The following is a 12,847-nucleotide window of genomic DNA, read 5'->3' as shown; positions in this document are numbered from 1 at the left end:
TGATGCTGGTGACTTGTCCAATCTTTGGTCTGCGGCAACATTGTTTCGTGGATTTGAATCAATTGCTGATCTCTTATGAGAAATTTGATAACTTTAATTATTTCAAGCAGTTCTACAAATGTGGATAGATGAACAAAATCTTGCTTTTTTGGTTTTGCCTTTTCGTCTAATGTTTTGAAATTTTAAAAACATAAAAAGTCACCTTTAAAATGAGGAAAACATTGCCCTATCCATTCAATTAACCTTTTCTTAAATCAAATACCTGAGATCTAAGCCAATCATAACCTAGCAAAAAACAAACAAACAAACAACCCCCAAATTACTTTAACTGCATTGCAAACTATGTCAGCAGCAGTGATGCGTTAAAGATTTACAGATCAGACCAGGATTAAATGATGCATTAGTACGATTATTTAATCTTTCTGATGGGCAAGGTTGGCCCACTTTAGTAATTAGAGGCAATTTAAATGTGGATTTGCATTGGCTACTTTAACCAGTTAATCTGTCTAATTTACTAAAATACTGATGTATTATATACAATTTACATGCAGTTTCCGTTATTGAATACTACAGAAATAGGGCTGTTCGATATAACGATATATATCGGATGCCGATATGAAAAAGTCAATTGTTCTATAGTTTGTTTCGTGATGTCACAGAATAAACTTTTTATGGCGATATTTTTTTCATCGTTTTGATGGTCACTGTAGAATTTCTTGTTTCTCTTATATTTAATAGAACCACACTACAGACGGACAAGCGACTGTTTTTATGCGTTTATGTTAGCAACAACCACGGTAAAACCATCCCGTGTCCGCTTGTTTATTTTCCACATAAACCTTTCACAATAAAGCTAAAGATCCTGTTGAGACTTTTCAAAATAAACTGAATCACATGAAAGAGTACGCAGAGCGTTTACGGATGAGAAGCAAAAAAGTGCTGTCAGGTAGGGCTGCACGATTTTGCATAAAATGAGAATCACGATTTTTTGGCTTAGAATTGAGATCACGATTCTCTCACGATTTTCTTTTCCAGTATAAATATTTATTGCACTTATTAACTGCACATCAACTTCGTAACAGTTGAGACTGAACATAAAAACAATAAATAAACATAAAAACAACAAATGTCTCACGTTTTGTTGTTGCCGCAAAATGTTGTACTGCTTGAAATTCCGTCTCCACCGTTGCTCGACACTGCGTGTATAGAGCAGGTAGTGCTACAATAGAAAAATAGTTGCGGGACAGCACTGTGTAGCGTTTGTCTAGGGTGTTGATCATTTTCCTAAATCCCTCATTTTGCACAGTGTTGATGGGAGCCATATCTTTGGTCAGGTGATAAGTGATAGCCTCCGTAATTTCTTTGTGCCTGCGGAAGTTCGACGGGTATAGGGAAGCGCTGTATAAGGTTCCCGTTATTGATGTTTGGGTGGTTGTCCGGGACGGATTTTCTCCTGTCACTTTCTCGTCATCCCTGACGTGCTCTTCGTTGTTTTTTCCCTGCTAATTTTAGCATCACATGGCACAGCTTCTGTATCACGTGGTATAAGGCTCCGCCCTTGTCATTTGTTGAGCAGGAAGAGTGAGCGCTTGTTTTCATGCAGATTATGTCCCGGATCAAAATGCGGTACAATCGTCGTTGTCTTTTTTTTTTTTTTTTTTTCTTTAAATCGTTGTCATTTGGAAATGAGATCGCACATAAGTATGAATCGAGATCGCGATTTTCTAACGATTAATCGTGCAGCCCTACTGTCAGGTGCCAAAAAAATAAACCTTAGAATCAAACATTAAAATACTAACAAAGAAAATGTCTAAAAATGTATAGTTTCATGCATCGGTTAAAACACTTGACTCCAGGTACACGACCGGCTAAGAAGAAGACCCCCCCCCCCCCCAAAAAAAAAACAAAAAAAAAACAACCCTTTACCCAAATCGAGTTGCCTGACATTCGCGGAATTTACAGAAATTGTAACATTTTTGTGATATATACCGTTGTTGGGTTGTTGGGAGGATAGATGTCTTATATCGGGATATGAAATTTGGTCACATCACACAGCCCTATACAGAAATGCAAACTATTTTTGTCTATTTCTAGTACAGCTGTTTTTAAGTGTGGGTGGTGTACAGTACTTCAAAAAGCAACATGTTCAATGTTGTACACAGCGCTTTAAAAAAAGTTTGTCTTTACCTGCTAAAGAGGTCATCCCATTTGAGAGAGACTACCTCCTGATACTCTGATTTCTCCAGTAAGCAGTCACACAGAGTTGGGTTGATGGTCACGTAACTAGTAAGGAGGACAAAAATAGTGAGGCTTGAGGGATGGCACTAAACAGGGAGCATGCTGCACTGTTAAGCCATGCCAGCTTTGTGGCAGATAGTTTATTTTCTCCCATAAATCACTGCTAGTTTGTTTCACATCAGATGAGGAACAAATTATTAGAAAAGGAAACATGAGATGTTTTTTGGAGTCTCAGAGTCACATTTAAACATTTTAGCTCATTATAATGTTATTAAGGTCAGTTCTGTATTTAATAGTCAGTGAGTCTGCTGTTCACCACCATGCCCGGTTCAACTCAGCAGCGTGGTCTCCAGGTTTTCAATGTTTAGTTGTTCTGTGTTCTTCTGTCTGTGGTTTTTCAAATATCCACTCTGAATCACAGTAGAGTTTTGAACAGCCTCTTACTTCTTATTATTTTCATCCACCAGCTCATTGTCCTTCACATACTCCGTGACAATACTTCTTACTTCAGCAGGATGCAGTGTAGCTCCTTTCCTAAAGAGGCAACAAAGCACACATTAGTATCACCGATCAATACAAATGAGAAAAACTTATAAAGGCTACCTAAGCTTTAATAAAAATATCTACTTTCTTTTGATGAGTTTATTTCCTAATAGACTAATCTATATAAAGCAACACAGCTAGAAAAAAAACTGCAGATTTAAAGTTGAATCAGCAGTTTTACTCATCCATCCATCCATCCATCTTCATCCGCTTTATCCGGGGCCGGGTCGCGGGGGCAGCAGCCTAAGCAGAGAAGCCCAGACCTCCCTCTCCCCAGGAGGCATCCTTGTCAGATGCCCAAACCACCTCAGCTGGCTCCTTCCGATGCGGAGGAGCAGCGGCTCTACTCTGAGCCCCTCCTGGATGGCCGAACTTCTCACCCTATCTCTAAGGGAGAGGCCAGCCACCCTTCGGAGGAAGCTCATTTCTGCCGCTTGTATCCGCGATCTCGTTCTTTCGGTCACTACCCACAGTTCGTGGCCATAGGTGAGGGTAGGGACGTAGATCGACTGGTAAATAGAGAGCTTCGCTTTTACACTCAGCTCTCTCTTCACCACGACGGACAGGTGCAGCGTCCGCATCACTGCGGCCGCAGCACCAACCCGTCTGTCAATCTCCGGCTCCCTTCTCCCATCACTCGCGAACAAGACGAACAAGGGCGATCGTGGCTCAAGAGTTGGGTGTTCGTCTTGTAATCGGAAGGTTGCTGGTTCAAGCCCCGGCTCGGACAGTCTCGGTCATTGTGTCCTTGGGCAATACACTTCACCTACCGCCTACTGGTGATGGCCAGAGGGGCCGATGGTGCGATATGGCAGCCTCGCTTCTGTCAGTCTGCCCCAGGGCAGCTGTGGCTACAACTGTAGCTGCTTTCACCAGTGTATGAATGTGAGAGTGAATGAATAGTGGCATTGTAAAGCGCTTTGAAGGATCCTGAAAAGCGCTATATAGATGCAATCCATTATTATTATTATTATTATTATTATTAAGACCCCGAGATACTTGAGCTCCTCCACTTGGGGCAGGAACTCGTCCTCTCCGTGAATCGCTACCTTATCGTGGTGGAGGGGTTTGTGTGTCCCAGGGATCCCAGGGGCTATGTTGTCTGGGGGCTTTTGCCCCCTGGTAGGGTCTCCCATGGCAAATTGGTCCTGGGTGAGGGACCAGACAAAGAGCGATTCAGAAGACCCTTATGAAGAAAACATCAGGGGAACAGTTTACCCTGCCCGGGATAGGGTTACCGGGGCCCCGCCCTGGAGCCAAGCCTGGGGAGGGTGCCCGAGGTCGAGCACAGCCCGAAGAGGAGACATGGGCCCACCACCCGCAGGAGGCGCCATAGGGGTCGGGTGCATTGTGTGCCAGGCGACAGCCAGGAGCGGAGGGCCCTGGCGGACCGATCCCCGGCTGCCAAGACAGTTTTACTCAAAGTATTTAAATTAAGGCTAAGAGATTTAAAGCTCAGGAAAACAGATGCAGGGTTGTTGATTATTTGAGGTACTTGAGCATTTTACCCAAACAAATGCTCCTGACCGCCTGTGGCTAACTGAGCTGTTTTGGTAGACCTACACTGGTGGTTTTAATGTTCTGGCTAATTAGTATATAAACAAACGGTCCTTGGAGTAATAGTGTGGGTTCTCCACAGAAGCTTCTGAAGCTAATTTAAATTTATTTAAAAAAATCTCAGTCCAAGATTGTTTCAGTATATAGTCATTTCATTGGATATTTCAAGGGATTGTTTTATATGAATTACACTGCCCTCCAAGAATTCAGACAATAACCCTTTTCAGAATCAGTATAAACATTTCACCTGTCACAACAGGTCACGCACCGTACTAGAAGCTCCTGGATATTAAAACCTAAGCTGGGAACGCCTACAATTCCCACGATGAGTGGTCACCATACAAAGCACACTAGGAGGAAGATCAAACCAAGTTATTCAGCAGGGGGCAGTTCTTTTTAGAAAGCATTGTCATGCGTTTTGCTTTATTCGTGTTAACTTGCCATCTCCACTTTAGAAGACAGATGTGTGGTAAGAGGCTGAATGAGTTGCAATTTTTTTACAATGTGGCAGCTGGGCAACAATTACAGAGATGCACCCATCCACTGAGCTAGGGAGCAGAGTCAGGACAATTTTCTGTGTTCTTGACCTGGACTGGTGACCAGCTGGTCAGCCTGATGTATGTTCGATTATGAGCCTCTCTATTTCATGCATGTGCAACATGTGCAACATGTGCAACATGCACATGGCGTCGCAGGCTAATAGTTGCTCACAATCTTACAGCCACATGTTATTAGTGTGAGGCTGTGGCCCATAGCGTGATGAAGACACAAAGTAAACCTAACGCGACCCTTCAATCACCCTCACCCAGCTGCACGGACATTTTAAAGAACCTAACACAGACAAAGTGGCTAAAAGCTAAAGCTATCCAGAGCCACAAGCCAGCAGCTTTGACAAAAACCTCGGTATGGAGGAACAAAGAACTGAGGAAAATCATTTAGATGAGTGAAAAAGAGAAAAGGGTCAATGTCCTGGTATTTGTTGATTTGATAAACATGCTAAAAAAATGATGTTACACATATAAAAATGATGCTGCACCTGCTATTGTTTGGCTTTATTTTCAGAGTTGTTTCAGTGAGAGAAGATCCTTGAACTTATAGCAGTTTGAAGGGAAATTGTAAAGTTTAACAAATTAATTTTATTATGAAAATAATATATTGCATGACAGAAAGGCTGCTTGTAGTTCTTAGAAAGAACATGACAACTGGCAGTTCACTGAATCTTCCAAGAAAACTACTATTTCTGTTTTAGCGCAATTTGCTACGTTTGATCTAAGAAAACTCTACAGTACTGATGATGTACTATTAGTAACACATGGCTTTTCATAGATGGGAAAAAAGCAAATGAAAAGCCTTCTGTCAAAAACCCCAATTTACAATGGAAACCATTTTTCCATTCCAGAATTTATGGGTCCCTATGGGGAAAACTACTTGAAAACTATAGATGGAGCAATAAATTAGCAATCAAACGTGTGATTTCAGACGCAGCTAAAGACCAGGAATTCTTCAGCTTGTGTAAGACAAATATTGCCCTATCAGTTCACAGGTTGGTCAGAGGGTGAGGCCAATTATCAGCAGCTCTCCCGGAGTTGCTTGGGATTCAGTGTCTCTTTTAAAGAAACACAAGCTCCAACTCTCCCTGCTATGTCCCCCTGCTGTCCGACCCATGCGAACAGGAGGAAGTATGAAGAGGCAGGGTTAGGAAAATATACAGACCTCTTGTTTGCATTCAGAAAGAGAGGCTCCAGCCGAGCAGACACAGAGTATAGAGTTGTGATCTCTGGAGGATGATACGGAATTTCTCCTTCCTCTCCATCCGGCAGTGGAGTCGATTCAACATCTGTGTCCTCGGGAAAGCTGAAGGAACGCAGTCTACAAAAAAACAAGGCAACAGTAATACAAAGTACAAACACAGAGCTAGCCTTGCTGAATGTGGGTGGGTTGCAAGTTTCAATCCCTATGAAGAATTTCTTTATTTTGAAAAAGCCCTCGACTCACTCTGGATTCTTCCAGTCCACCTCCACAATACTCTCCACACCCTTGGTGAGTTCCTTTACTCGCACGATGTTATACCGTTGCTCCATTGTCTGTAGAAACTTGGAGAGCTGTTAGAAAAGACACACATACTGATGAGGTTATGCATTTCATACTAAAATGTGTTCAATGTCACAAGCTGGACACATGATACCTTCTTATAGCTCGACTTCTTGATATCAAGTTGCTTTCCACTTGGGCTGAAAAATACAAGGTGTTTTCAGCAATAATTTTTCTTTCCCCTTAAAACTTCTACAAAGGTGATTTATACATTACCAGCAAGAAAACATATGGTTGCGGAGAAATGTACTCGTCAGTAGGGGGAGCTCTGACTTCTTCACCTTGCTCTTTAAGGCATGAAGAAAGCACTGCAACAGCATGGCGTCCATTACCTCTGTGAAAACAAGGCATGACCTGTATTACATACTTTTCTCTGAGCATGCAAAAAAAAAAAAAAAAAAAGTATTCCACAGCTGAATTAACATAACAAAACCACATGTTCACAAAAAAAACCCAACAAAGTCATCGAGCCTGCCCTGCAACCATTTAGTAGTCATTACGTCAATCAGATTTAAATTGGGGATTAAAGTATTTATGAGGTTTTGGCGAAGTATTATTAAAAGCAGATTCAGAACAACTTTGGTGGGAAGTAATTTAATGGTAAATCTATAACTTCATTTTTATTAATAACACTTCTGATCCTTGCACTTGCATCATCCTGTTACATCAAGGAAAATATGTGAGAGAATTTGATTACATCTATTCAAAAGTCACCTCAAGCCTCAAGGCGACTTTTGTTGTACATCTGGTACCTTGTGGTGTTTTCTGCTCATCCTGGGTCTCCTCCTCCTCCTCATTGTTCTTTTCGCCCTTCTCTTCATCCTGTTCAACTAAGCTCAGCTCCTCAAAACAAGACTGGGCTTGATCTGTGACCGTTTCCTCTGGACTGTGCTGCTCCTCCACACACTTATCAACTTCCTCCTCCTCTTTGTCACTGATTTCACATTCCTCACCGTTCTCCCCATGTGCTTCACTTTCTGCATCTGGTAAAGAAGGAGGACCTGACTTATCTCCAAAAGCCCTGAAAAGGATATGAAACTGGCATTAGAGCATTTTGACTTTTTGCCTCCACCAGCCAATCAACTTGCAGTTTAAACGAATGCTTGTTCAAACTCAAATCGGACAAACTCACCACAAACAAAATACAGTCCTTTTTACCTGCATCAGTACTTTTATTTTAAACAGTTCTAATGAGTAGCCACTTTACTGGATACAGTTATTCAGCTATTCAGTAACACAAAATGCCTTCTTTATTACAGAGGTCAGAGGAGAAAGGCCAGACTCCTTTGATGAAGAGAACACTTCAAATCAAATAATCACTTATAATGCAGAAGAGCATCTCTAAATGCACAACACGTCAAACCTTGAAGCAGATGTGCTACAGCAGCAGGAGACCACAAAAAGTGAGACTCATGTCAGCTAAGAACAGGAAACTGAATTCACATGGGCTCGCCCAGATTGGACGGAAAAGTGTCACCTGGTCTGGAGACTCTCCATTTCTGCTGCAACATTCAAATGTAAGGTCAGAGTTTGGCATAAACAACATGAAAGCATGGATAACTTTTGCCTTGGTTCAGGCTGCTGGTGATGGAAATGCCACAGCTTATCTGGCTATTGATGGTGACCATGCCTGCCTATTTATCACCACAGGGTATCCACCTTTTTACGTCTGCTGCCAGGAAAATAAATGTCAAAAAGCTCAAATCATCTCAAACTGTGCTCTTGAACAGTTTACTGTTCTCAGTTGGCCTCCAGTCACCAGATCTCAATCCAATAAAGCACCTCTGGAATGTGCTGGAACAGTAGATTTGTATCATGGATGTGCTGCCAACAAATTAATATGGACCAAAATCTCTGAGGAATGTTTCCACAACCTGGTTGAGTCCTTGCTATAAAGAATTGAGGCAGTTCTGAAGGCAAAACAGGGGGTTCAAATCAGTACTAGCAAGGTGTACCTAATGAAGTGTCCCGTGAGTGCACTGTGTGTAATGAAGATTAAATTAAACTAATAGATGGGCACTAAATATAAGCATCACTAATGCAATATCTAATCAAATGTGAAATGTCATTATTTCAGAATGTCATTTTATTTGCGGGAATTTTTTCCCAATTTACCAAACTCTAATTTGTTGATGTTTGAGTCCAAATAAATATTCATGCCAAATCTGAAGTTCACCAAGCGTTCCTGATATAGTCACAGGAATGGGATGGACATGAGGTCAAAAGGACCTTTTATAGCCAAAATGTCATGAGTTCATTTCCGAAAAAGCCTTGATAAATTTCAAAGCCACTGTGTTTAGGAGAGTGGGACGGGCAGACATGATGTGCAAAAACATAATGTGCATCACTAACAAACAATGATCAAATGTTATCAGTTTCATCTTCACTGTTTTTGGAATATCCTCATAAGGAAAAGAAGACAGGTGGTCCTTGTTGTGTAAGTGCTTCATTTTTTTTTTCATCACTTTTTTTTTTTTCCATTTTTGCATCACTTTTTGCATCATCTGTCAAACCAATGGCAAATTTAGAATCACCAATAAACTAAATAACCTGGAGAAAGCCTGAGAAGCAGGTTTGAACCAACACCCAGCTGTCAGAGGTGCAAGCCAGGATACACCCAGCACAGGTCACCAATTTGGCCAACACTGAGAGACACGCAACTTCAAACATTCACTGCCCTAGTTATTGAGAAAAAACACACCAAAAATTCTCCACCTGCTAGAGTCTTCATGCTAAGCTAAGGAGCTGCCAACTGTAGCCTTCAATTTAATGGAGTGAAACGACACTAATCAATAATGCCACTAAACTTAAATTCAAAACAATTCAATGCTTTAAGGTGAAAGCGACTCACCAGAGATAATCCATGTACGTGTGAAGAATGCAGACTCCTCTTCCTTTCATACCCAAACAGTGCATCTGTTCAGTGGACACAGCAGCTGTCCCAACTGCAACAGGTGCTCTAGGAACAACCCGAAGGACACAGTCACACTTACACTTTTTAGGAAAGGTCTTCCAAAAGTGTTTAATATAACATACCTGTTGTTCACTAATGTAACAGCACAGCTGTCTCCCTGTTTCACATCTGGGAGACCACATGAAGGCACCACCACACCTGGGAGCATGAGATCTTTGGAAAAGCACAATATTCTCTCATAACTTTGCACAAAACATTTGCACACGATTCACTGATCCCCCACCTCAAAAAAAAAAGCATACCTGCCCCTCCAGTCAATTTCTGAAGAACAGGAGGCCATGTCTTGAAGGCTGGGAGGAGAGCGGGGTATCGCCAAAGAACATACACTAATAAATATGACAAAAAAAAAAAAGTTACTTAAGAGCAGATCAGTCATCCCATTGTATCCCATATTAGTGCGTTCATTGCAGTTTAATTACCGGTAGGAAAAAGTTTTTTATCCACTTCAAAAAACACTGGATTTTTATGAAGAACATAAACTGTCACAGCATCTCCCTTGTGTGCATAACTCTTGAGAACATTTAGTTCCTCTTTATTGGGGACCAGTTCAGACAGTTCATCAGCAGACAGCAAAGGAAAGGCCGCGGATAAGTCAGCTTTGAGCTTTCTCCTAAAGGCAACAACACAGAAATAGATAAAATACACACGAACAGATGTTTTAAAAATATACCATTTCAATTTATCTGATAATATCTTAACAGATTACCCTGTTTATGCTTGGCTTAACTGCACCATGACCCACACTATTTTTATGCTCAACTCAAGGAAATTGATCCATTTATTTGTTAAAAGATTTTTTTTTTAGAATCCAAATTTATATTTTATTTATTTGTTTTTTTTCAGCTATCAGCTATAATAGCTTGTCAAAACGATACTTTTCCTCTAAAACATTAGTTTCATTTGTCACCTTGCCAAAAAATAGTCATCTGCTCCTTTCAGCGGGTTATTATTTACCGCCACTTAGGAGCCAAGTTCAATAAACTGAGTGGATTAAGGTCCTCTTCGCTTGGCTCATAAATGGAAATAAATGTTATCTCAGATACATGTTCTCTCTGAGATAATCATGTGTGATTAGTAAATGAAAGTCATCATCAGGAGAGGATGAGTGTCAGTGCGCACCATGATGATAGAGAAAAGGGGATGGGGGAGTTATTTTAACCAGCTTGGTCTAATTGGCCATCAAATGCATGCATAAAATATATAAATCTTTTATACTGGCTATGGTTACGATGTGTCTGATGAAGTTAATTCAATAAGGATGGGATGCATGCGACTGCGACATCTACATTTGATATCTTCCCTAATTTCCTTCGGGATTAATAAAGTATTCTGATTAAAGTGACACTGAGAAAACGCAGGGAACAGAAACTGAATACAAAAGGTAGGTAACTGCTTTAGCCTAAATTCTCTAGAAAATGTGTCATGGTGCAGAATTTGAACTTTATTTATTTTTTTACCTGTCCCGTCATCAGAAGTGTTGTCTGAGAGCCCAACAGATTCAGAATGTGAACTTTCAAACATTATACTTTTTAAAATATTGCTCAACATAATTTAATGGCTATATTTCAACATATGGATTTATTTCAACATGAAATTCAGTCAGACTGTCTGCAGCCTGCTTTTAAAAGCCCACTTTAAACTACATTTGGCTCTGTTTTATCATCTCAAAGTTATCTCTGTCTCATCTTTATTCAAATATTCACATAAAGTTCAAGATCTTAACAGTGTCAGACATTTTTTCCGACTACAACCTCATAAATGATTGTGTGTTTACGTGTGCAAAGCTTTATTTAAACAGTTATTGTTGGCTGATGGTGTGACAGCTGCATTACCCTCCACAGAGTCATTGTGAAAGATGTAGTGTACAGATTTTATTCTGAGCTGGAAATAAATCGGCAGTGTAATCGCTGCGTCTGTCCTCACATTGATGACTGAGGACTCCGCTAAGTACAAAAAATAAAGACTGACCTTGAATTCTGGTGTTTGGAAAAACATAAACTTCATATTAAATCACTCCACTGCATGATTTGATAGGGACCTCATGAGGGAGGAAATTAATCTAAATGCTTGTCAGTTGATTCAGGAGCAGCAGAAGGAGTCCGAGAGAAACTAGGAGTTCATTGAAGAAGAAAACCAGACAGCAAGCATGATAGGTACACAGATTCAGAGTTTATGTTAGCATTCTTTCTGTAACAGAAACCTCAGAGTACCCTCAACTCAGGATTAAGAAACTCAGTTTTTCCTAGGGCCCAAGTTACAACCTGCATGCAGGAGGGAAATATGATTCAAGAGCTCCAAACTCCAAAATGTCCCAAAGGTACTATTCATCTCATAACAGCAATCTTATAAAAGAGATGACATACAGCTCTGGGTCAGAGAAAAATCCACGTTTTAGCCAACCTCTTCAACTGTCTAATTCTGTAACTGATGAAATAAAAAAATGTCATCATTGGTTCAGAAAAGCTGCATCCAAGCATCAAGTTCTCTCCTTGGTTCTTTATCCATTCATGTAACATCTGCTGTCCGAGACCTGAGTGTGATATTCAAATCTAATCACAGTTGTGAGAAACATAAACAAGATTTCCCAGTCCTGCTACTATCACCTAAGGAATTTTGTAAAGATACGATCAGTACTTTACAAAAATGATTCAGTGTCAGACTATCATTCATACTTTAATTTCCACTGGGTTGGATTATTTTAATAATAATTACACAGGTATCAGAAAGCACTAAATCACAAAATACAACAGGTAGACCTTTTAAAAGAACCAAGAAAACTGAACATATTCCACGAGTCTTAATGCCTCTACACAGGCTCCCCATTTCTTTTAGAACTGACAGTATATTTAAAGCCCAGCCCAAGAATATATATATAAACATAACCTAACTAAGAGACAAACATCAACAGTTGGAGTGGAAGAGAGAGGCTGAGCAGTTCGTCCAGGCCTGCTTTTATAGTCTTGAAGAGACAGACGATCTGATTGGCTGACGATCCTCCCACACGTGCCAATTATTAATATCAGGACTTTTTCTGACAGTGGGAGGGAAATGACCTGCCTGAGGAAATCCAGCTGGTGTTTACTTTAAAATCACTGCTAAATATTTATTTACGTTGAAAACCTTTAAAAAAACATTTAGCATACATTTTAGATATATATATTTTTTACATTCATAGATTAGCTTCACCTTATTCTTTCAACTTTTTGATTTTAATGTTAATTTTACTGGAATCACATTGTATTGGATTTACATTTTGACACCGGCACATTTTGATTGATTTTTTTTTAAAAATTATAATTTCCACCCAGTATGTCCGTTTATTCTGTTCCTATGCGAAGCACCTCGTAACACTGGTTTTGATAAACGTGATAAATGATATACAAATAAGCGTTATTATTATTGTTATTATTATAAGAGTAAAATAATATGGTCATTATTTGTCCT

The 12,847-nt window shown here is 40.1% G+C and overlaps 1 protein-coding gene across 2 annotated transcripts in view; it reads right to left on the bottom strand.

Moving 5' to 3' along the window:
- eif2d (eukaryotic translation initiation factor 2D) overlaps window positions 1-12,847 on the bottom strand; it is a 31,323-nt gene that overhangs the window by 17,919 nt on the left and 557 nt on the right. For both annotated transcript variants that reach the window (XM_082518104.1, XM_082518105.1), the window contains exons 2-12: window positions 9,823-10,013; window positions 9,646-9,729; window positions 9,466-9,556; window positions 9,281-9,388; window positions 7,182-7,450; window positions 6,646-6,763; window positions 6,524-6,569; window positions 6,334-6,440; window positions 6,052-6,207; window positions 2,683-2,772; window positions 2,188-2,283 (exon numbers count right to left, since the gene is read on the bottom strand). In XM_082518104.1, the coding sequence (XP_082374230.1) occupies window positions 2,188-2,283; window positions 2,683-2,772; window positions 6,052-6,207; window positions 6,334-6,440; window positions 6,524-6,569; window positions 6,646-6,763; window positions 7,182-7,450; window positions 9,281-9,388; window positions 9,466-9,556; window positions 9,646-9,729; window positions 9,823-10,013 (1,356 nt within the window). The remainder of the gene's footprint in view (window positions 1-2,187; window positions 2,284-2,682; window positions 2,773-6,051; window positions 6,208-6,333; window positions 6,441-6,523; window positions 6,570-6,645; window positions 6,764-7,181; window positions 7,451-9,280; window positions 9,389-9,465; window positions 9,557-9,645; window positions 9,730-9,822; window positions 10,014-12,847) is intronic.

The sequence above is a fragment of the Aulonocara stuartgranti genome (assembly GCF_965226115.1).
Source record: "Aulonocara stuartgranti genome assembly, chromosome: 20".
In the NCBI taxonomy this organism is placed as follows: Eukaryota; Metazoa; Chordata; class Actinopteri; order Cichliformes; family Cichlidae; genus Aulonocara; species Aulonocara stuartgranti.
The sequence above is the reverse complement of the archived record's forward strand: the minus strand, read 5'-3'. Positions and strand labels throughout refer to the sequence as shown.